General features: G+C 41.3%; 1 protein-coding gene across 1 annotated transcript in view; it reads right to left on the reverse strand.

Annotated features, from left to right (window-relative positions):
- Positions 1 to 25,581, reverse strand: part of LOC122809067 (ER membrane protein complex subunit 3-like) — a 614,861-nt gene extending 589,280 nt beyond the window's left edge. Inside the window, exons 1-2 of the mRNA XM_044080281.1 lie at positions 25,271 to 25,581; positions 12,209 to 12,266 (exon numbers count right to left, since the gene is read on the reverse strand). Of these exons, the coding sequence (XP_043936216.1) occupies positions 12,209 to 12,266; positions 25,271 to 25,425 (213 nt within the window). The 5' untranslated portion in view covers positions 25,426 to 25,581. The remainder of the gene's footprint in view (positions 1 to 12,208; positions 12,267 to 25,270) is intronic.
- Positions 25,582 to 26,128: the final 547 nt, after the last annotated feature.

The following is a 26,128-nucleotide window of genomic DNA, read 5'->3' on the forward strand; positions in this document are numbered from 1 at the left end:
GCCCCTATCCATAAGTTTCCTGCGCCTATCTGTCATGACCCTTCCACTGAAAAAATGGCAGATGGAGCAGTCTTCCTGCAGATGGAGAGGGCCAAGACAATAGACGCAGGAACTATGATTGTCTGTGACAGACATTTTCTGTCCACATTGGCACCGTTTGAAGCCTGATTTAGCTTTTTCAGACATGTTACAAAGTCAAATCCAGTAAACAGTGAAATAGCCAGTAAAATTGTCCAATCCAGTAATAAAGTCAAATCCTGTAATACAAGTCAAATTCTGTAGTCAAATTCTGTAGATAAAGTTAAAGGGTGGGGTAGGCCCTGAGGGAATTAACTCTAAGAAAAGTATATAAATATATATATACGGAACCGAGAAACCCTCGATACACTACTCACACACACACAGTCAACTTTAAAAGAGAAAAGAAGAAGTTTTTAGCCAAAAATATAAAAGATAAAATACTCTTAGCTTTGAGGTGGTCCGAGCTCATCAAAAATGATGCGAACGTTGCAGCGGCAAACTAGATCTGAGGTAAAGGCAGAGGGGGATTGTGGGAGTTAGGTTGGTCTCGAGCTTCTTCTCGATGCAGAGCTTTGCCAAGCGGCCGACACGGAGCCGAGGATCTGCTCCGAACCCAGGTGTAAGAACAAACGGCGAGATTGAACACTCTCACATCAATGGTTAAAGTATTGCAGAGGGAGCAATGGAGTATCAAAGGGAAAATGAGAGAGTATATAGATAATATACATGAGTTTAGAAAAGTCACTGTGAAGCAAGAATTTCTGGTAACAACCCCAAAGCACAAAAACTATTAGCACCACAACTTAGGCAACAGGAAGTAGAAAGGGGTTTTGTCAAATTTAGGAGCCAATCTCAAGAAAAATACCAATGACCCTATTAAGGTATCAAAAATACTAGTCTATGAAAATCCATATACAGCAGAAGAGGGGAGGGGGAATTAAGGAAAAATACAAATGAAAATATTTCAGTAAGACAACTATGAAAAGGTTGGAGGAAAACAAGGCTCAAGAATTAGTAGCTAAGATGGGAGGGGAGGAGATAGAATAGTTATGTATAAATCAATACACAGGGAAATCTCAAGGAACAGATGCTATTCCTGTGGAAGTTAGGCGGGAAAAAGTGATACAGATCTGGAAAGTTGTTTAGAAAAGAGACAGTACAACATCTTGATAAGTGCAGCCTCCACACCTTTCTTCCAAAAGGGCAAAGACCCTTTAAATCCAGCTTCATATAGAAAAATTTCAATTTTTAACCATCAATATGACACATTTATGTCTAGACTACCTAGCAGAATGGCTAAAGTGTTGGAAAAAACTGATAGATATGGATCATTGTGGTATTACGAAGAGGAGGCTAACATTTGACAACATTAGCAGAACAAGGATGACTCAATGTGAAGCAGAGATAACAACACCTCGTTATTACTGGTGGATCTTGATGCAGAGAAGGCAGTGGATACGTTAGCTAGGATTTTATGGAATAGGACTATGGAAGCATTTGTGTTTCCTAATAGAACAGGGTAAATTGGGAAGCTATATGAAGGGTAAGATGCAAGAATCAAGGTAGGGGTGTTCCTCTCGGACTGGCTCTGAGCACAGGAACCTGGCAGGGATGTCCCATGGGCTTACAAAGTCAAGGGTAAAACTGGTATGGTACTCAAAAAAATTTACTTTCCTGCAGATATTACTGTGTATTTGATAAACCCAGAAAAGGGTATTTCAGTGTTGTAGAACCTGAATTAGGTTATTTTTTTCAAGATTTAATATAAATGACGATAAAACAGAGGCATGTTCCCACACATGGATTGGTTCAGTAATACAACTTGTGTCCCTTTAAATATGGGTAAGTGTTTAGTTGTTTGGATTAAAAAGGATTCTACTACAGCAGCCAAATATATGAGGAAAGAGGCTTAACAAAAGCAGAGTACCGAAACTGAAGTTGGATGTTCTTGACTAGAGATAAGGATACACGGAGGTGAAAATGCTTCTAGTCCCTTTAACACTGTATACAGCTTAGGCATATAAATAAATAAATAAAGCAACCATAGAAGAAACTGTGGATCATAAATAAATGAAAATAATTTGTTTATGAGGGAAAGAAGACAAAACTTAAGCTGAATAAGTTATTTCTTCCCACAGAACAAGGTGGCTTAGCTACCAGATTTGAAGAGATACTTTAGAGCTACCTAGTTAAGGCTCACACACACAACACAAGCAGAAGACTACAAACCAAAATGAAAATAAATGGGCGACAGAAGGACTTTGGATGCAGGCACTCAAAGAAAACAGTAACACAATACAAAGCATTATATTTACAAACTAGACATAAAAAATGTTGAGAAGTAAGGCACACAAGATTGGAGAAATTAGATTTTACACAAAGGAATAACTGCATGTAGGGACACACAAAACATGAAAGAGCTAGCTAGAATTTATTGCAGAAAATTGGCAAATTAACCAAGGTATTGGGAACAAATAACTAGGGAAGGAAGAGTCAGAGTAGATGAGGGTAAACAGAAGTCTGGGCTGTAGGTTGGAGACTGCCTTCCTTACCAGGAACTGACAACGGTGTATAGGTATAGAGAGAAAAGGACAGGGGAATGTCAAATGAAAGACCAGTTCTGATAGAGTTTATAGTTGAATCTAGGACAATCTGCTGTAAAAAAAAACAGACAACTGGGTGGGCTTATGAAATAAAATAGTACATAAGTATAAGAATCAATCAGAAGAGGTTAGAAAACGCTGGGAAATGAGAATAGAAAAGAAAGAAATACACAGTGAAACAATGGGATGATATTTGTATGCCCCCATGTATGCAACAGAATTTGGAAGGTTTAGGATTTTTGATCTGAAGTGTTTGCACAGGTAGTTTTATTGCCTAAGTAGACTTCAGAGAATTTTTTCACGGGTAGACAGCAATTGTTGGGGATACAATAGGAAAGAGTGGTACCCGAGAACATGTTTTTCGGAAGGCAGCAAGTTGATAGATTTTAGAAATTCCTTACATGGTACTATGTCAAAAACACTGGGGGAGCAAATAAGTAAGGAAATGCTTCTTTTGCTCTAGGATACAGAAATTAGGGCCTTACTCTGTCTAGACAATTCATCAAGTTCAATGAATGCTGCTGAGTACAAAAGAAAAAAAATATTACTCTAAAATGGAAATCAAAAAAGCCAACTGTGACATAGTTGTTGAATGTTGTAAAGGAAATAAAAGAATTAGAGAAGGGATCTTTAGAAAGGTGAAGGAGCAAACTACATAGAAAGAAATTCATGGGAACAATAAAAAAAATGACATTTAGGAGGAGGAGTGATATTTTAGGGAGGGCAGATCTTGAGAAATCTACAGAATGTTAATCATTGTTAAATTTAAGAGTGAAATCATATTTGCATAATATATGAAAAGGGGAACTGTTCTCATAATTGGAGGCATACTCATGACACTATGCAATACACAATGCTAATACAACAAAGAAAAAATACACACAGTGCAAAGAACTGCAACCCCCGCATGCATGCTCGCACGCACACAATTTTGCCTTACATTTTTGCTCTGTCCCTTTTAAAATGTTTGTAATCTTCAGAGATTTAGCAGAACTATCAGTCTGCCAAACCCAGACATTACAGTTTCATACTTAACTGTTCAGAAAAAGCATTTTTGTTGCAAAACCTCTTGCTTTATTAACTTTTTGAGAGAACTGGGGTAAAATATAAAAATTGTTCCCATTTTAGGTCTTTATGCTTCCATTATTGCTGGTTCTGTTCAGAATTTTTGAGATAAGAAGTAGAGACGTGTGCGCTCTCTCTCTCTCTGACACAGAGACACACACAACGATTATTTTTGTTTTATTTTTGATTTCATGCTCTCTAAATGCAGCTTTTTAAGACGTGGTTAAATGAGAGGAAAATAAAGGTCTTGTAACTGCTACTACAGCTGCTTTTCTTATTTTAGCTATTTGTTTCATTTTCCTAGTTTAGTTTTACAAAACGAAGGCAGTTTTTGTCAGTCCGTGTTTCACAGCAGGTTAATATGTTGCAGTGAAGCTGTGAACTGGACACTGGGCTCTCCTCATACATTAATTCCTGGTTTGGGGAACAGGAGTACTTGACAGAGTTCCATCCACTGTCTAAGTTCACTTAAAACACAGCATAATTAAACCCTAATCAATTTTAAACACAGCCTAATCAAAGCCTAATCAATTTATGATTGAGGTCTGCCTCATCTCAAGCGCATATGGTTGCAGATGTCTATGTTTACCATTTATCACAGCTTAACTTCCTCTTACTTTTTAAGCTATTTAGCTTAGAAAACAGACCTTTTGCTAAATCAACATGTAGTAACCCCCCCCCCAAAAAAAAAAATCACTTAGGACTACTGCAGTACTTTCTGCACTCAGTTATTTCTTTACACAAAGAGAACATGCAATTTTTTGTTTGTTTTTTGGTCTTGCATCTTTTTTTCTGTGCACATGAAACAAAGAGAGACTGATGACTTTAGTTCAGCACAGTCAACATAGTTCAAACCTCCTTGCATTCCTTTGCATGTCTCATACCAAATACTAAAAAAAGTAACATAATGAAAGTGACCATTTAAAATGCTGGGATCTGCATGAGCGAGTCCGAAAATACAGAGACTGAATGGGCTTGTATATAGCAAGTACAAAATGGCCACTTCTTGGAATATTCCATTTTCTCCCAAGTACGGTGATCTTTGAGGTGGTATTTATAACTTTAGGGGTGCTGGGGGGCTTTCCCTCTCCATGCTCCAGCTTCAAGTTTAAAGGAGAAGAACCGTCTGAGCTTCACTCTTCTGCAGCTTTGGTCTTTCTTTTTGGTCTGTTGGCACTTGGGAGTTGCAACTGCCTACATTTCAACTGGGAGCCTATAATGAATTTAATACCGTTTCTTAAAAAAAAAAAATAAACACTATTTTCACATCTTTCTCCCGATCTTCACACCTTCTTGGCATCAGATTCTGGTTCAAATCAAAGTTTCTCTTTTATTCTTCTCATCAGTTTCTAGGTTTCTGCTTCTTTCATACATTCCACAGAGAAAACAGTTTCACTGATATAGTCTATCCCTGGCCCTGTTAACTGGCAGACAGCTGAAAAGCTGAATCCCTTTCAGTTTATTAGCTTGTTTTCCGTTTACCACACTTTTTTTTAAATCTTCTCCACCACCTGCTCTGCTTCCATGGACATTTTCTACCCACCAGGAAAGACTCTCAGAAAACTACTGGATATAACAACTTGAACCTCATTCCACTCTTCATTCGCGGATTACTGGATTTAATTTTTTCCTTCATGCCGTGCAACAGATATTAAGTTTCCCTTGTAAACACTGCAGTCACCAATCTTCAACAGCTTTCCTCTTCTGTTACATTTTAGTCAGGCGCATCTCCTTCAGCGGGTGTATTTACATCTTCATAAAACAGGTCTCTGCCATTTCCTAATGGCATGATCTGGGGCACAAGCATGACTGGGTCTCAGTTAACAGCCTTGCTGTAGAAAGCACGGTTGTGTACACTTACCATAAATGTAGATGTTAGAGTGTATTCACTGTTGCAGTCATTACATTTGGGTAATCTGAGGGCAGCAGTCGGCCTGAATAACAAAGTCTTGGGTCCTGCGCCAGTTGCCGTCTCCTCTTCCATGCCGTCAAGTCGTCAGGGGTATAAAACATGCAGCCGATGCCATTTTATTCAGTTATTCTTGCCCCAGATGTCAGGTGCCCCCCAAATAGGGAGGAAAAAAAATTTATATTATATATACACACACACACACACACACACACACACACATGTATATACACACACACACATATATATTTATATAAATAAACAGAAATATATATAAATGCACTTTTAGCAACATAAACTTTACCTTCATCTAAAAGCAAATACACCACAAAAGCTTTAGTGTATAGTGAAGGAAAGAAAAAGTATAGAAAGGGGGATGGCGGGTGGGTAACCCGGACTGCAACAGTGAATACACTCGAACATCTACATTTATGGTAAGTGTACACAACTGTACTATGTTCTTCGTGTTTCACTGTTGCAGTCATTACATTTGGGTAGAATCCCAAAGCAATGGATGGGAGGATGGAACTAAACAGCATTAGGAGCGGCTTTAAGGCCCTGCAGAACTGCAGTGGCAAAGCCTGCCCTGGATTTGGGGAAGAGAGGCAAATAATAATGCTTTGTGAAGGTATGAACAGAGCTCCAAGTAGCAGCTTCTAGAATGTCTTTGTTTGGAACCCCTCTGAGAAAAGCTGCTGAAGCAGAGGCAGCCCTGGTGGAATGTGATCTGATCCCCTTGAGCACAGGTTTACCATGGTGCAAGTAGTAGAAACAAATGCAGTGGCTTATCCACTTAGAAATACTCTGCTTTGATATAGCCTTCTCCTCTGACCCTGCAGCAAATGCTACCAGTAGTTGCTCAGACTTTGTTAGAGATTTGGTATTGTTTAAGTAGAACCTTAGTTGACTGTGTACATCCAATGAATGCAGAATCCACTCCCCGTTGTTCTGCCGATTTGGGTAAAATGTTGGCAGGTGAATGGTCTGGTTAAGAGCCACCCTGGATACCGCCTTAGGCATAAAAGGATTGGTCCTGAGGGACACCCTGTCCGGGTAAAACGTAATAAAAGGCTCCACAGCCATGACAGCCTGTAGTTCTGAAACCCTTCTTGCTGAAGTGACTGCCAAGAGAAAGGCTGTTTTTCAAGATAGAAATTTTATATCCGCAGTAGCTGCTGGTTCAAAAGGAGGCAGGGCGAGTTTTTCCAGCACAAAATTGAGGTCCCATGCAGGAGTTGGTGATCTTCTGGGAGGCCTTAAATTTTTGGCCCCTCTAAGATATTGTTTAAGCAGAGAATGAGAAAAAGAGGGGAGGCTCTGTGTTGTAATGAGCAGAGATGGCAGAGGCATGGATTTTTATTGAAGAAAAAGATAGGCCCTTGTCAAGCATCTCAGTCAAATATTGTAAAATCTGAGGAATATTGGGCTTTGCTGTGTCTGTTCCTTGTGCATGGTTCCAAGCACAGAATCTCTTCCATTTATCAGCATAAGATTTTCTAGTACTAGGCCTTCTGGCTTCCAAAATGACATCCATCACAGATTTACTGAGAGGTGTTGTTTGAATAATTAATTGATCAGCCATACTGCAAGATTCAGAGTTTGGAGCCGAGTGCGCAGAATTTGATTGTTCTGCTGAGACAGTAGATGAGGTATTTGAGGCAAGTACCATGGAGGAAGTGGAGACATATTCCTTAGAAGTGGTTACCAGTGCTGGCGAGGCCATTCCGGAGCAACTAGGATCATTTTTGGTTTTTCCTGTCTGACTTTTAGTAAGACCTTGGAGAGTAGAGGCAGTGGGGGAAAGGCATAGACTGACATTTTTTTTCCAACTGAAGGACAGGGCATCCACTTTCCATGCTTTTTTGTGATGAGTTCTTGTGCAGAATTTGTCCAACTGATAATTTTGGGGAGAGGCAAACAGATCTAGGTCTGGGCGGCTCCCCCATTTCTGTGTTAACATGCTGAAGATTTGTGGATCCAGTTTCCATTTGTGCGGGTCCATAAGATTTCTGCTTAGGTCGTCTGCAGGAATTGAGCTTGAAGATGTAGCTGGTAAGTCAAAGCTGTGTACCACAAGGCCATCGCTAGTCTGCAAAGGGGGTAGGAATGTGTGCTCCCCTGCTTATGTACCACATTAACCGTGGTGTTGTCTGTCTTTATCAGTAGTTGTCCTGGATGAAGTCCTTGAAGGCTGTCAGAGCATTCTAAACAGCTAGCATCTATTTCTGGTTGATATGCAGATGCATTTGGTTTGGGCTCCATTTGCCCTAAATGCATCTCCCCGCCAGGTGGGCCCTCCAAGCATAGTCTGAGGTGTCTGTAGTTAGGGTTTGAGTGGCAGGGGGTAGAGTGAATGACAGTCCCTTATTTTGGTGACATGTCTCTGCCCACCAAAGAAACCTCTGTTTTAGGCAGGGAATGAGAGGAATCATTGTTTCCAGACTGTGACAATGTTGACTCCATAAACAATGTTGACTCCATAAACTTTTTAGGTACCACTGAAGTTTCCTCATATGCAGTCTCGCATATGGAATTAGTAGAATGCAGGATGCCATGAACCCCAAAGCCTGCAAAATTTGTCTTGCAGATAACTGGGTTTTTGTTGCCATTTGTTTGACGTATGTTGTCAGTTGCCTTTGTTTGTCTGGCGTAAGGTAAGCCATCTGGGCAGTTGTATTCAAACTCAATTATTTGAGAGGGTACCAGTTGTGATTTCATTTCGTTTATGGTGTACCCTAGGCATGTTAGAAGCCTTTTACAAACGCCAGATGTTGAAGAAAAGTGTCCTTGTCCTCTGCTTGAATGAGACCGTCATCCAGATAAGGATAAAATTTAAATGCTTCTTTGTCTGCAGAATGCAATTACTGGTGCCAGGCACTTTGGCTTATCTACTGCGCCCAGAGTCTTTACAAAGAGCAGTGCAGAGAATTGGTAATGCAAAAAACCTGCCTTGAAGCGGAGGTATCTTCTGCACGATTCCCTTATTGGGATATGCAGGTATGCCTCTTTTAAGTCTAGAGTTGCTAACCAAGCATCCCTGCCTAGCATAGGCAGTAGTTTTTGAATTATGGAATGTCCAAGAACGTGTTCAAAATCGATAAGTTCAGTATTGGAAGCCATGAATTGTCTTTTCTGGGTACCTGGAAAAGTCTTGAATAAAAACCTTGTCCTTTTTCCTTTTCTGGTACTGGATGAATAGCCCCCATATCCATGAGGGACATAACTTGTTTCTGGGCCTCTGCCCACTGACTTTGTGGCAGATCTAGCCATCCGTTTGGAACTGGCAAAGTATGGAAATTAAATCTGAACCCCTGGGATACTAGATTTAATACCCACTTGTCCTGGGTAATTAACTGCCAATTTTCTGCATGAAGTGCTAGTTTTCCCCCCAAGAGGGCTGCCAAAAGATAAGTGCTTGGTGATGGTAGAGGAAAGTCATTGAGACTGCTTACTGTAGGGTTGTGATTTGTTTCCTCCAGATTTGGAGGTGGAGGCCCCCCATTGTTTTGACCTGTAAGAACCCTGTGATTGGCATCTGGAGCCTTTTGAGTGCCTGGATTTGCCTTGAGTGGCTCTGTTGAACACAGGAAAGGACCAATTTTTAGTAGGCCAGTGTCTACTGAACCTGGGTGGCTGCACTTGCAAGAAATCTTTTACAGTTTGCATAGATTTAGCTTTGTCTTCCATTTTCTATGATCAGGCAGATTTTGCTCCTTGAGCCAGGCATGCCTTCTAATCACAGATCCAGTAATGGCGGCCCTGCAAGAGGCCTCCAAGGAATCAAAACCACACTGCAAAGTATGCTTTCCAACCTGTTCTGTTGAATGCAATAACTCCTGTAACTATTTTCCACACAATCAGAAATCATCATTTGCTGTTTCAGTAAGCCCATAACATGCTGTTAATATTTAAGCATATGAAACTGGCAGTTTAAGGCCCTGATTGCCAGGGTTGCAGACGTATAAACCTTCTTTCCTCATCTATCCAGCGCCCTGGAATCTCTAACCGAGGGGGTAGGATTTTTGGCTGTAGAGGCCTTTTTACACCCTTGGGCCCCTGAGAAATAGTCTCAGGATCAGCAGCAGGATTTCTGAATAGAAATTTGTGGGAGTCAGGAACCCTGTAATATCTGTCTGGCTTACTAGGAGCCGGAGGCAGGGAATCAGGAGCCATGCTGGATTCCGAAAACACATCATCAACAATGTCTAATACAGGAGGTATTGCCAAAGGCCTATGCTGAGGAAGAAGGAAATCCCTAGGCCTCTTTTTTGATGCAGAGAAGTCCTGACTCTCCCAGTGAAAATGTTCCCTTAAAGTATGCAAAGTCTCTCCAAAAGAGTAATCCTCAGGAGGAGATGCAGATGGGATGGATTCCTCTGCATCAGAATCCTCATAGGGTGGAATAGAAAATTCCTGATCAGAAGAGGAATCAGAAGAAATGGAAACCTGATCTGAAGATTCATAATCAGTGAATTGCTTAGGCCTCTTAGCAGGCTGCACCACCGTGGCCGCCCTCAAAGTTTAAGTTCTACTATTTTCTGAAAAAGTTTTTCCTCACAAACCTCATTTTCTGCCATTCTTTTATACTATCTGAATTCTGCAAGTTACTCAGTTCATCTGAAGATTTACTCAACATTCACTTCATACTTTCCAACTTTTTATCACTTGACTTTGTCCTTGGTCTGCTTCCTGATGATCAAGGACAGTCTCAGCCAAAAAATTTTTATTCCACTTTTTCACAGCCTTTCCCTTAAAGTTACATTCTTTGACATCCAGGCATTGTACTTTTAACCCCATAACCAAAATTAATTTAAAAATCAATGTGTTAAACTGGCTTTTTGCTTTGCTGAATTCTCAGTTTTCACAATGGGAACGTTTGCTTTGCTGAATTCTCAGTTTTCACACTGGGAACATTCTAGTTTACATGAAGTCAGTCAGCTGCTATCTGAAGACTCCCTATATACTCCACCTTTGTAGCCATTCAGTCCTGGAAGTTACTACCTTGGCCCTCTCTCATCTTTTAGACATTCTAGATAGTTAAAAACAGTTAAAAATCGCACAAGAATCACGGCATTGGCAACTTTTCACATGGCAGCTTATATACAGAACATACTTAACACCACACAAATTGAATTAAGAAAACTAGATGCTGGCGATTTACATCACAATTAACAGCCGATTGGCAATGTATGTTCTATGATTGTCATTTACTTAAACAATACTGGGATAAAATAAGCTATTTTTTATTGGCTATTTTCACTGATAACTTCAACTTACAAAATCCTTAATTTTGTTTAATTCACCTACCTATGTACCAAGGCAGAAATATGCAATTATGTGGACTCTCCTTGCTATAGCAAGAAAAAATATCACAAAAAATTGGAAATGTGAAGCTCCACCCACTTTTAAGCAATACAGAAGCATGGTATCAGTTTTGCAGTTGGAACTGAAAACAATCAAGGAAAGAACAGAGTGAACTATCTCTAAGCATTGCTTGAAAAAAGGTAAATGAAGTGCTAGAAAGTGATGACGAACTATAATTTTACATAAAAATCAACTGTAGACATCCTTTGTAAATGGTTTGTTTTGTAATGTTTGTTTTTTTAGAATAGTTTTCTTACTTTAAACATATAATGTGTAAATAAGGATATAAACATTTGTACATATGCTTCGTGTTTGTGAAAAATCAAAAAAAATTATTAAAGAAAAAAAAAATCCGACAAGAAAACAACCCAGTAAAGGTATGGCAAATGTGCCACTACCAGAATCGCCTACTTGCAAACTTCGTTATGGTACTGCAAGAGGAAGATTTCCCTCTCCATGGGAAGGCTTCCAACCCATTTTCTAATTTAAAAAAAAACTCTCATATCCTCAGTTTCATTACACTGCCCCATCCCCTGTAAATTCAGTCTCTTCCTATCTTCTCAATCTCACTATCCCTTTTCCTGGCATTATCAGACTCTTTATAATTCCTATGACCTACTACTCTCCCTACCTAGCTGTATTTTGACACTTTTCACACATACAACTTCCTTCCTCCTCTCACACTCCGTTCCTTCATCTGCTCTTGGTTAAAGTCATATGAATATCTCAGCAGCTTATCTGAGGCTCTTCGTTTTTGCTTTGGGACATTACATCTCTACCAGCACGTATATGTACCATAACTACTGTCACACATGTGCTATAACCTTATTCTTTCACCGGGCAAACTCTATACACTTGCATTTTTTTGCATTTACTCAATAAAATACTACCATTATCAAAATGTGACTTAGTATTCTCTGTACAATATGGTACGCATACAATGCTACTGCTCTTGTTTTTGCTTATGGTACAAATTAATTTCTGCAACTTCCGCTCATTTGCTGTTGCCATACAAGGTATGAACCCACTTTCTTCACACTGTACACACTTGACCATTCCTAAATGTCTCTCTGCAGGAATTCATTTATACGGAAGAAAGTGTTTTGTTTAGAAATCTTATAGGACTGTAGAGTTTTTTCTCCTCAAGTCTCCACTACAAACAAATCTAGCTTAGTTGGACATTGTGGTCAACAAATACAGGCACAAAAGGAATTTGGGGGGAGGGGTATTTTCTTTTTTTAATTACCTGTCGAGGAATGTACTTTCCATTTTCTCTCAACGTGCGACTACGGATCAGCACCTGGCTGGAAATTAAGAAAACAGAGAAAATAAAATTCAGGCACATTATTACTCTTGCTTGTCAATAGTACAGTAATTGTGACAGAAGCATTACAAAAGCATTACAAAAACAAAATGTGAACAAATGCATGACAACTAGCATGGACGTCTTGCATCCTTTAAGGGAACTGAGATATGGGTTAAGGAAAGGATCCCATAGGCACTATGCAATAAAATACAAGGCTGTTTGATCTGCTCTGCTCATACCCAATACTTAACATTTTGCTTCAGGATCATCTGGACAAGTGCATCACACTATTAAACAGTACACAGCCTGAAATAATTCACTCAGAACTGCAGCCAAGACTCAGTTTTGTCAATAAAGCCTTTAAATACAGCTTATTGTTTTTAGTAAATGCACAGAGTGCACTGTCTATTACTCTGCAACTTTCAGGTCTTGGCTGAAATCGTCCTTGCAGTTCAGTCCATTTACTGTTCAAAAAAACAGTAAATACATACTTCAAAATCCTACTATGATGCTTTAGACCCATCTCAACTGCTTAAAAGTATGACCAACAATAAGGTCAGCTATTACTTGCTCAGAATAGGTAAGCAACTCCATTAAAAAAAAAAAAAAAACAGCAGAAAACAAAAGAGAATCCACATTTAAATATTTTGCAGTAAGTAATAAATGCAATAAATGCACTAAGGCACAAATGAACTCACAAATCAAACACAGAGGTATAACATATCCATTAAATGCAGTAAAAACACATATTACTAAATTTGTTTTCAGTTACTCCAGGTGTTATAATGCTTCTGAACTTAACAGGATCCAAGCTCCTGAAGATCATTTGTCACTTTTGGAAATAAACTGCCAAGATGAAGTATCCAAAGCTGTTCTAATTTACCTTAATGAAAATGTTCCATCATCTTTCCTACGGACAAGAATGAATCTATTAAAAAAGTACTTTTTGTGTCTTTCGGCGTTTCCCGGTTAGGGGTCACCACAGCGGAACTCCGGTCCGCTAATGATTGGCAGTTGATTTTTTTACGTAGCGGCTTGCCAGGCCTGACGCACAACCTTCAACGAAGGTACACCCATTCACACATGTCTCCACGCAGAAGACGCTCTAGCTGAGAATCGAACCGGCGGACAGCGTCTTACTGTGAGGCTCCAACGCTACTGCAGCACCACCACCGCGGGACTAAAAAAGTACTTATATATATTGGCTTTAAATTCAACAAAACAGCATGACCATCTTCTGCAGTTACAACAGGAGATGTACCGTTAAATACTTTTGTTTTTAAGCAATCAGTTAATTGGTCCAGATTCCGAGACATTTGGATGGAAAAAGAAAAAACACACACACACACTCGTAAAATCAAATTCAGCAATGCTGCACAGTGACATTATGATCTCACAGCTCATTCAAAAATGGTTTTCCAAGGTAAAGAATGCCTACTGCAATTTCACCATTTTGCCCTACAAATTCAAAACAGCTAATAACTGTAGATGTTTATGTTTTTGCTATCACTAAAAGTAAAAAAAAAAAAGCAAAAAAACAAAACCTAACACACGCCTGATGAATTACAAAACAGTAAGATAGTGTAGTCTGCTATCCCAGAGTACATCCAAGTCCTACTAATTAACTGTTATTTGATTCTACCTCGGTACCTGTGCATTGGCTGCATGTCAGGTACTGGACTGCAAAAAAGTCTGTGAGTAAATGTGTGGTCACAGAAGGGTCACAGGAATGGCCAAATATTTTTAACAGTAAGGGGAAAAAGACATGTAGACTGCCAGACACAGTACACAAGCAGCCCTGCATTTCACCGACACAAAATGGAATACTGTACCCCTCCAACAAAAGTCATGGACATGCATCATGTCTGGCTCTTATTTGGTGATCACTCCTGCAGTTATACTTCAGCCTGATGACATTCCCATGACTACTACAGCTGGTGACTTAGTGTGATCACACACTACCTCCCCTGATCCAATTAAACTTTAAAGGAAAAGTACACTGAAGTGTCTTAGCATTACACATGAGAATCCGTTTTACCATTATGCATTAAAACAGTTTACATTACAAAACCAAAGACCTCAAACTAACCATCTCTAAACACAAAGATATGACAACCCAAAAAACTGCTTTCTAATTTTTAAAGGCGTAAAAATTTTCAAACTATGAGCTTCAACCACAGAAACAATAATCCAGCTGAATGTGATAAGATAAATGTGATGAGACCTTGGGACACAGGTGGACAGTAGTCTCTCCTTTGACAATCGCAACGTCACAGTGGTCAGGAAATCCTTCTACGTGGCTCATCTCATCACAAAAGGATTCTCTACTCATCACTCATTAGACCCATTATAGAGTACAACGCCCCTTTTGGTATGTACCTCACAAGACAACTACAACAACTGGAAAGACCACAGAAATACCTCACAAAGAGGATTACTGGCCTCAAACAGATGCCCTATGCAGACCTTCTCAAAAAACTACAGCTTTACTCCATCGCATATCGCCTACTCAGGGGCGATCTCTGCCTAACATACAAAGCTATGTCAAACCCAGAGCTGTTGGACATGCTCCACTTAAAGAAATCCCAATCCCTCCGAGCTACATGTTCTAGGGACCTAAACAGAACATGCTGGAGGGATAGATTCCTGTCTCAGAGACTTCCCATACTCTGGAACAGACTACCTATGTCAAACAGAGCTCCTCATTAGCACTCTTCAAGAAAAAGCTTGATGATTGGATGGGAAATGGGAAATTAACCCCCGGGATCATTTCTGTGGCTCTGCTCGACAGGGGCACAGGAAAATAATTTTCTTGGGTGGCGAAAGCCAGGGTACATTTTTTGGCTAGGCTTGTATGGGCCCTAGGGCCAATAGCCTAGTACCTACCTATGAACCTATGAAGAAGTGCAGCCTCAAGCTCTAAGAAGCTACTGTTTAGACCAATACAAGCTTAAGCATTTGTAGCTCTTAACATAGTCACACAGCTTTATACCAACAAAGGAATACTGGCTACAAAATGCTAAGGTAACAGCTCCCTTATTTAAAACTCGTCACTTCTCCACCAACTATCAGTTAAACAAAGGTTCACGGTCACTTATTAGAATCCTGATCAGTGAGGACATTATGAAGCCCAGCCTTACATCCCAAAGGTATTTTTCATGTTACTTGTATGCAATGTACAAGGGCTAGAAATGAGCCAAACAAGAATATGTTGGGACCTGTATGAGTTTCCTATATTTACGAAGGACAGAGGTGCCAAACTGGCGGTGAATTTACAGCTACCTACCCACTCAACCTAATCACATTCGTCTAGAGTAAAAGAAATACTTTGCTTTACGTGGAGTGAAGACTGTTTCACAAAAGCAGCATTCTCTGTGACACAATCCGATCACATCAATAGGTTCTATTATGCAAAAGAGATAAACACCCACTCAATGGATTTCTATGACAGCATCGGACTTGTCAGTGTGCAATAAATATGACAGAACAGGGTTTGTTGAAGTGGGCAGAGGCCGCCTCTCAGACAAGGCTTTCAGATGGTCTGCACAGTTTTCTACTATTTATAACCTTGACTTTTTTTTCCCTTTAAGTGAAAAAGTGTTACGGTCATTCCAGTTTTCACAAGTAGTTTGAGAGGTACATATCTAAAGGGGTATTATATTCCATGATTAATGAGTGCAGAGTACAGTGAACAGTTACATCCCTGGATCTGGACACAACACCTTTAGATACAAGCTGGGCATTGAAAAAGAACTTTCTTACAACAGTGGATACGTGGTGCTCAAAGAACAGTTCATTGGCAACAGAGGTTCACAGATATCTAACTATGGGGTCAGTAGTTTTCAAGGGTGTGCTGTTAATGTGACAGTTACAAGTTATGCAAACATACTTACAGAGACAAAATAAGAGCAATTTAGGTGTATAAATTTAAATACAGCAGTGAAAGATATGTAGGAAGAAAGTAAACAAAAAATACGCACAAACTGAAAAACCTGAAGCTCATGGATTATGATGATGAATAGCAAGAAACAAGCAGTGGGAATATTTTAGTCCACTTAGTCTTACGTACAGGTCAGGTACACTTTTTACATCAACCAGAAGAGAAGTTGTGGATGAGAATTTAATAAAGAGTTGAAGAAAGTATATTTGTAAAAGGAACATGGCAAGAGTCAAGTGGGAAAAGCTAATTATCTCCATACAAAAATAGAAGTTATGTTCTTACCATAACGTTCCATGTTAGTTGTCTTCTTCTCGCCTTCTTTCTTGCTGGATGGGTTCGGAGCCGACCTCGGCTCCGACTCGGCCACTCTAAAAGCTCGAGAGTTGGTTCCACCGGCTCGAGGCTGCCCCTATATCCCACAATGCTAGGCGTGAATTACCTCAGATCTCGTTTGTGAGCTAGGCCCAGCTAATAATACAACCAGGAAAAACTGGAAGAGAGTCCACCTCTATAAACAAAGGGAAAGAGAAAGGGTGACCTAAGCCTGATCTAGGAAAATATGCACAGCAGAGCATATACCTATCGCAAAGAGGTGGTAGAAAGAGAGGTCACAATCAAACTCCTCTAGGTCTGTCCAGGCCAGGGGGAAGGTGGGTGGGACGCAAGAAAGAAGGCGAGAAGAAGACAACTAACATGGAACGTTATGGTAAGAACATAACTTCTATATGTTAAGTTGTCTATCTTGCCTTCATTCTTGCTGGATGGGACCGCGTCCCTAGCACCTTGTCCCGGGTGGCCTAATGGAACAGACTCTTGAGAACAGTGGAACCAAAGTTAGCTCTATGCCTAGAAGCTAAATCCAACTTATAATGAGAAATGAAAGTGTGAGGAGTAGCCCAAGTAGCCGCTGCACAAATGGTGTCAATAGGCAGTCTGTCTTGGAAGGCTATAGAAGTAGCCAAAGCTCTGGTGGAATGGGCTTTAGGTTTGTTAGGCAGCTTTTGGTGTCTAATTTCATAAACAAGGGAAATCAGAGATGTTAGCCATCTAGATAATGATACCTTTGAAACTGAAAGTCCCTTTCTGCCTTCTGCATAAGAGACAAACAGTTGGTCAGATTTTCTGAATTGTTTGGTTCTATCCAAATAGTACCTTAACTGACTATGAACATCTAGCCAATGCAATTTTTGTTCAGACCTATTAGAATATTCTGGAAAAAACACAGGGAGGTCAAGGCTTTGATTTAGGTTAGACGCCGATGCTATCTTAGGTAAAAAGGACGGGTTGGTTCGTAAAGATACCCTGTCCTTATGGAACAACAGATAAGGAGGTCGACAGCTGAGTGCATGAAGTTCTGAAACTCTTCTAGCTGAAGTAATAGCTACCAGAAAAAGAGTCTTCCATGATAGCAATTTTAAAGAACAGGAGGCTGCAGGTTCAAAAGGGGGAAGAATCAAAGAACTAAGAACTAAATTTAGGTCCCAAGGAGGAGGAGGATTTCTTATAGGAGGTCTGAGTAGAAAAACTCCTTTCAAAAAGGCTTTGCAAAGCTTGTGGGACATTATGGCAGACTCTGAAATGCCCACATGAAAGTTAGAAATAGCTGCCAATTGAACTTTAAGAGTAGAAGGAGATGAACCTGCATGGAAGAGTTCAGCTAGAAAATTAAGGACCATTTGGATGGAAGCAGTGAAGGGATCTATGTCCCTTCCTTGAGCCCAATAGGCGAAACGTTTCCACTTACTCAAATAAATCTTTCGAGTGGAAGATTTATGGGAAGCTATCAAAATATCTCGAACAGAGGGAGATATTTGAGGAAGCCTGGCTAAGGTTGGAATTGGAGGAACCAAGCAGTGAGGTTCAGAGAGGGAAGGGAGCGATGAAACTGACCCGACTGATGGATCAAAAGATCTGGAACTAGGTCCAGATGCCAAGGTCGCTCCAACAGAAAATGATGTAGAAAGGGGAACCAAACCTGTCGAGGCCAGTAAGGAGCAATGAGGATCAACGAGGCCTTCTGAGCGATAGCTTTCTGTATCACTTGTGGAAAGGGAGGAAATGCATACAGAAGTCCCCGGGGCCAAACTTGGACTAAAGCGTCTCTGCTGGGCTGGCCTGGTAAAGGGAATAGGGTGAAAAAATCTCTGCACTTGCTGTTTTGGGGAGTAGCAAAAAGGTCGCAGCAAGGCTGACCCCACTTTTGAGAAAAATTTCTCTCACAACAGAGTCTTTCAGAGACCACTCGTGAGGCATGAGAATAGCTCTGCTCAACTTGTCCGCGATTTGATTGGACTTCCCGGGGATGTGCGTTGCTATCAGAAACTGCTGAGAAGAAAATCGCCCATTGCCACAGTCTGAGTGCTTCTTGACACAGGGGGTAGGACCTGGTTCCGCCTTGTTTGTTGATATACCACACTACAGACATATTGTCCGTCTGGATTGCTATCGTTCCCAAGGGAAGAGAGTCTTGAAGGGCTTGCAACGCTAAAAACACTGCTCTCATCTCTAGAACATTTATGTGCAAGTGGCATTCGTCTGGTTGCCATGTGCCCTGGACAGTTCTGCCCTGATAATGCCCCCCCCACCCGATCAGGGAGGCGTCCGTTGTCAGAGTAGCAACCGGAGGGGAAGGAACAAAGGGTCTTCCCAATAAGAGCTGAGGGGAAGACATCCACCACAGAAGATGATTTCTGCATGTTTGCGTAATCATAATGGTGTGGGACATCGGAAGTTGCTGGTATGACCATTGTGTGAAGAGCATCCATTGAAGGATTCTCATGTGGAATCTGGCTAATGGAAGCAGAGGTATGGCAGACGCCATAATCCCCAACACTTTCAGAACTAACCTGGCTTTGATTCTGCTGCTGCTGAAGAGGAGCGAGACCAGTTTGCGTATGTCTGTTATTCTCTGATCTGTTAGTCTCGCAGACATGTTGACTGAGTCTAGATTTGCGCCTATGAAGGTAATAGTACGACAAGGCGACAAAACAGACTTTTCGCAATTTATTGAAATGCCTAAATTTTGACAAATGCGAAAGGTGTAGTCCCTGGCCATCAGAAGAAGACGCTTGGTGGGAGCTGTGAGGAGCCAGTCGTCCAAATATGGAAACACCTGGAATCCTTGGCGTCTCAGGTGAGAAGCTACCACTGCCATGCATTTGGTAAACACCCGGGGGGCAGTGGTGAGACCAAAGGGCAGGGCCCTGAATTGAAAATGACTGGTTCCCAGCCTGAAGCGGAGGAATCTTCTGCAGCGTCTGTTCATTTTTATGTGATAGTACGCATCCTGAAGGTCTATAGAGCACATCCAGTTTCCCTTTCCCAATAGGGGAAGGATGGACTGCAGCGTGACCATCCGAAATCTTGTTTTCTTGACTGACTTGTTCAAGATACTGAGATCCAAAATTGGTCTCCAGTCCCCTGTTTTCTTTGGAACTAAAAAGAACCTGGAGTAGATTCCGGATCCTTGCTGGTCTGCTGGAACTGGCTGAATTGCTCTTTTTGCAAGCAGCTTTGAAATTTCCAAAGCTGCAAGATCCCTTTGAGCGGGTGGAACATCTGGAAGGGATTTTGATTGGTTTGGAATGCGAACGAAGGGAATGGAATAGCCTTCGGAAATGATGGACTGTACCCACTTGTCTTGAGTCAGGGATAGCCAGGCTTCTGGGTACAGTGACAATCTTCCCCCGACTGCCTACGAAGGTGGACAGTCGGGCAACACCTCAGGGATGCTGAAAGGGCTTATCGGAAAAGGTTTCTCGATTGCCCTGGTTCTGCGGACCCCCTCTGCCTCTGGGGCGACGTCTACCATTATTGTTCCCTCCTCTGCCTCTGGATGGGAACCGACTCTGTGCGTCAGGCAAATTCCCTTGTGATTGTTTGCGGAACCACATTTTTCCATTTTTCCACTTTTCTGGCCTTTGGGGTAAGGTCTAGAAGGAGTAGAAAAACGGACTCCGACTGCAGAGAGAGTTTTGCCATCCGTCTCGCACCTAGTCAATGTTTCTTTCACTTGAGGACCAAAGAGAGATGATCCATCAAACGGGGAATTAGTGAAAGACGTTTTAAAGGGGTCCGCAAAATTGCATAGACGCATCCAGGCATGCCGGCGTAAGGCAACACCTGTCCCTGCGGCTCTACTCGCTCCATCAGCCGCATATGAGAGGAGGCGCATGGAGGAGTTAGCTATCGAATTCAGAGTAGTCAGCTGGGTGTTCATTTTGTCCTGAAAATCTGCAGCTGAAGGATCCTTCAACATCTCACTCGCTTCCTTGATCAAGTCTCTCTGGAGACGGGTGAAATGGCATAGGTAGTTCAGCACGCATTGCAAAGGTCGCTGACGAAAACATCCGCTTCCCATACCTGTCCATAGACCTAGATTCTTTGTTAGGGGGATGAACAGGCACTGAAGGATCAGCTAGTTCCTTCTTGGTGGCAGCAGCTACCACCATAGCATCCACAGAAACACCTTTGGTTAGAAATTGTTTGTCAGTTGGTGCTGTTATAAATTTAGAAGGTCTCCTGGGGGTAGGGTCCACTGAGTCAGGAGCCATCCAGGCTTTCTTTGCCACCACCTGCATGAGGGGATCAAAGGGGGGGGACACCCAGGAGGTGGAAGGGCGAGAGCCAAATGCCTCAAGATACACAGATTCATCCTCCGAAGGGTTAAGGGCTGGCCAATTTCCCCTCTGTTTCAGGATCTCTAGAATGTCCGCAAAGGAGACATCTTCAGAAGGGGAACGGGGGGAACCCTCGGAATCCTCTAAATCTGTGTCAGAGGTGACAGACTCAGGTGAGTCTATGTGCTTCCTCTTACACATTCTCTTCCTAGGGGGCTCCCCTGCCAATTCAGTGGAGGCCTCGGAAGAAGAGGAGATCCCCACAGGGGATTCTTGAGGAGCTGGCTCTCTGCGGTCTGGGATGAGGGAGTGAGTCGACATAACCAGAGGCACCGAAGAGGGAGGGGCAGACGGAGCAGACTGTGGAGTCGAACAAGGTTCCAACACACTCCGCATGACCTCGAACGCACCCCTGTCTGGCAGAGCCAGAGGTCCCCGCTCCGAGAAGATGAGAACCTCCCTCGGCACCGACAGAGATGGCTCCGAGGCAGATGTCGGAGCCGAACTCACCAGCGCCGAAGCACCGAGAGGGAGAGGGGGGTCGGACAAGGGTCCGATGCCACTCACCCCCTCGGAGCCGACGAGGGAAGTCCGGCGCCGAGATTCTTCAAAAGAAGAAATCAGAGGCGATGACGTAGCCGAAGACAAATGTATCGGCTCCGACGCTACCACAGTCTCGGTTCCGAGACGCCCCGGCTCCGAGCTCAAAGGAGTCGGAGGAGGAATATTTATAGGAATAAGTTGAGGCATCGACTGATGAGTCGGGCTCTGAAGCATTTGGGCCAGTGCCTCGGACTTTAAAAGTCGACTCACTACCCTCTGGAGGTCATGATCCGAGAGCCTCGATGACCTGGAGGAGTGAGATCTGTGGCTCCGTTCAGACAGCAAGGGAGACGCTGGAGCCGAATGAACGGAGCCAAGGGATGGTGACCTCGACCTCTTTCTAGATGTCGGCTCCGATGGTCTGATCGGAGCCGACCCAGGAATCTCTAATGCCTCGGCTCCGGCCGGAGCAGAGGGAACCACAGACACTGTAGTCAAAGACTCATCGGCTCCAGCCGGAGCCGATGTAGCAACAGGCTTCGAAGCCTTAGGCCTCGACTCAGAAGCTGGAGCCGAGGTCTTAGAAGCCTTGGAAGGTTTTCCCGAGGTAGCAGATAGGGAACCTTCAGGCTTAAGCAAACCCCTTAATATGAGTTTGTTTTTTCTTTCCTGCAGGACTCTAGGGCTGAAGCCATGGCATACAGCACAAGAGTCCTGCAGGTGTAAAGGTCCCAGGCAGTACACACAAGAAGTGTGACCGTCAGAGACATTTTCTGACAGCATGAGTCACACTTCTTGAAGCCTGAGACCTTTGAATCCTTGGACATTTTCAAGGAACCGAAGTGTAACCACACACAAAAACACACACACAGATTACACTGTCAGAAAAATCTAAGTAAGATTACTTTAAAACAAAACTTCTGAAAAGTAAGTTAAGTTAAGGATATAAAAGTCCTATCAAAAACACATACACACACTGAGGGAAGGAAGGGCCCGAAGGCCTAAGGAAAGAACTTATTAGTTCTTGAAAAAAAGGGGCTGGATAAGATGGTAGAAGGGATAAATATCCACTACACTAAAGGTAACAAAAGGGGATAAACTAAGCTAGAGTAAGTTTAAAAGTTATTAGACTAATCTAATTTAAACTAACCTGGAGCCGGTAGAAGACACCTCGATCGCTGTAGCGGCAAACGATATCTGAGGTAATTCACGCCTAGCATTGTGGGATATAGGGGCAGCCTCGAGCCGGTGGAACCAACTCTCGAGCTTTTAGAGTGGCCGAGTCGGAGCCGAGGTCGGCTCCGAACCCATCCAGCAAGAATGAAGGTGAGATAAACAACTTAACATCAGTGCTTTAAAAGGTAATGCAAATTTAAGGTTTCAATATACAAGCTGAATCAGAGAGTCATATAGCAAAGTGGAAAAGGATGATGATGGATGGCATGATGGATGGCAGTTGAAGGGACAGAGAGAGACTAAGCTTTTCGATGCAAGTCCTTAACAATAACAGTTATCCAGAATATTTAAAGCAATAATCTACAACTGGGTGGGGGTATATCAGGATTTATCCACAGATGGTGTGGTTTGACCACTCTAGCAAAGCTAGAGTGATCAAACAAAGCCAACCATGGGTAAATCCTGATATACCCACACACAGGAGTGGATTATTGCTATTATATAATGACATTTAAGAAAAAAAAAAATTGCTTACCTTTCCTAAAACAATGTCTCTGTATAATGGCACTGTAGTGTTACTTCGCATTTTTCCTGGTTTACTGATATACTGCACATGCATATGGGACTTGCATAACCACACTTGCACAGTACAGTGCAGGAGAAGCAACAGAGAAGAGATAATCTCCTTTTTTTTTTGCATTTTTAACTGCTGAGATTTTCCGAGGGTCAATGCAGAAATACAAGGAAAATCATGTCATTTCTGTCCGTATTTTGTTTTACTCTGTCCCTCAACATATACCAAAAGAAAGTCTAGCCGCTCAACAGTACTTCAGCAGCTGGACCTTTTTCTACAGGTATATGCTCCATTGACAACGGGCATGCTGGTTGGGTTATCCAATTAGTGTGCGAGTTTTTGAACAGTAATGAAGTTTTTGAACAGTAATGAGGAGTCATTGTATAAATGTAACATATATTAACATACCAAAAGTATTCCAAGAATTAAGCCAGTCTGGGAATGGAGAAAGGCATACTTACTGACAAAATCCCCTCCTACTAGGGATATAGAAAAAAGAAGAGGGGCATGGAATTTACTGGAGGAAATTAGCAAAGGAACCAAGGTGTTGAGAGCATATATGTCTACAGAGATGTGTGAGAGCAAGATAAAGCAGAAGTGTGAAGACTAGGTTAGAGACTATTTTAATCAGGGACTGATAATAGCATACAGGCATAGAGAAAGGGGAGTATTAAATGGAATACCAGTGCATGTTAAGAGTTTCAGTTTAGTCTAGAACATAGGTTACTGTTAAAAATGGATAATTAGCAGGGCTTGTAAAATACAGCATGAAAAAAGTGTTAAGAATCAAATCACAGGAACTGATACAAGATTAGGGAAAAGAAAATGAAAAGGCAAATTATAAAAGAATAAGAGGAAGAAATGTGTGAGGTTCCCTAGTACTCTGCAAAGTCCAGAAGGTTTAGGATTTTTGAATGAAGCATTTGAAGAAGCATTTTCATACCCCTATTAGACTTCAGAGGATTTTTCCTTGAGTAGACAGCAAATGCTGAAGATGTGTTAGGGAGAAGTAACTGATCATCTTTTTTTTTTGGGGGGGGGGGGGTGGATGAGTGTGAAGATTTTTAAATGTAACTACAGAGTACTTTGGCCACAAATGCTGAGGGAATAAGGGAATAAACGGTTTTAAATTAATGAACTGATTCTTTTGAGCTGGGATATAGGATCTGAACTGTCTAGATTCAGTAAGTATATATATATAAAAAAAAAAGAAAATGGAAATGAAGATCTAAAATCAGCTGTGACAGAGATACTGAATATCGAAGAGCGACAACAGAACTGGAGGTAGGATCAATTTTTACGAAAATACATTGAATTTGTGAGAATACATGCAGAACAATGATCAGGAGGAGGAGTAAAGTTAAAAGTGAATGAAAGAAGTGAGCAACTTATGTAATGGTCGAATGAAAACTGTTAAAGATATGTACATTGCATGACAGTAACAAAAGTATTACAATTTTTCTATTCTATTAATGCATATTAACCCATGTTACAAATTAAATTGTGGTTTAATAAAAGATTGAAATAAAATACAACTAAGGTCAAAGCATCCATATTCATCTGAATATAATATAACTAAATCCAAACAGTCAAAAATAAAAAAGGGCAAAAATTATTTCAAGACAGTCACGGAAAATGTACAATATAAAACAAGAATAGCATCATCAAAAAAAGGTGAAAACCCTCAAATCCTAACCAAAAACCTCCAGCCTAGTCCCAGCCCAAACTCCAACCAGAAATCTAAATTCTAGTCAAGGACTTCTGTAAAGTATTTCAGCAACATTATTCAACTAAATGTTACTTCATTCTAATGCAATATTCAAGCAAATTACATTCAACCTAAAAGAATTAAAGTTCTCACGAATAAGTAGCTCGATATCAAACAAAAATTTCCCCCTTCCACCAAAACAGACACTGTTTACATTATTTTCATGCAAAATGGTTGCCGAGAAACTGCTCCAACATGGAATTAATGATGCACATGAAACTGAGTTTTGAGAAAGCAACCATTTTCCTTGTTGGTGCGTGATGACAACCTTGATCACTAGCACATTTCAGTTGGAAGGTGCCAACTTTAACACCTGCCTTTAATAAAAGAAAAAAAAAAAAAGAAGACATCTGTAGCCACAACAGTGTTAATGCCCACATACCTGTCAGATACTTGCTCTAGTTCCACTTTTTTATCACTGTGCAGAAGCTGTGTGATGTAATGACGAATTACACCGACAAAAAAAGTGATAAAGACAATTGGAAGTACCACCCAGAACCGAATGCTCGAGTCCAAAAGTAGCTCTGGGCCAGCCATCTTCACAACAGAAGTGAGGGGAGTACAATGGCCAAATGTCAACAGGTGAAGTCCTCTTTCTTCACACTCAAAGTAATCATTCCACAGAAATTAAATGACCGATAATACGGGTTTTCATTCACGTGTAATATCTGGAAGGGAAGAAGAGCACAGAGAGCCATTTATCTTTGTTTTAGGACAGAGCACAAATACACTGTTACCAATTGGTCTTATTAGTTGGGTAACTCAGTATGCAGATTCCAGGGGCAATTCTTAGAAATATATCTGGTAAGACGACATAGTAATGTACTAGGGTTAGTAAGTTCACTTTACCAAGACTGTTTGTTGTACACTGCAGCAACAAATGTTTTTCAAACTTTCATGTATTTTTAAAATTACTAGTCCGCAAAGAATGCCCAACTAGACTACTAACTAAGGGACTTTTGAGCTTTCCCACTTATCACATACTCTCTCTCTCCAATTTTACCCACACGCTTCTTGACTATCATTCATTTTAAAGATTACTTCAGTTAGCAGTATTCTGCAATCTACACACACATTAAATACGTAGTCTACGCCTGAGAACCTAGGAAACAGACTTTACCGAGTTGTACCACTTCACCACTAATCATCATTAATATGATTTGCAATTACCAAACATATTGGCATATTGGGTATTCTTATATGACTGCCCCTCTAATCCTGTTTAATTTTACATTTTCAA

The sequence above is a fragment of the Protopterus annectens genome, chromosome 8.part0 (assembly GCF_019279795.1).
Source record: "Protopterus annectens isolate FY-2018-M chromosome 8.part0, PAN1.0, whole genome shotgun sequence".
NCBI lineage: Eukaryota > Metazoa > Chordata > Ceratodontiformes > Protopteridae > Protopterus > Protopterus annectens.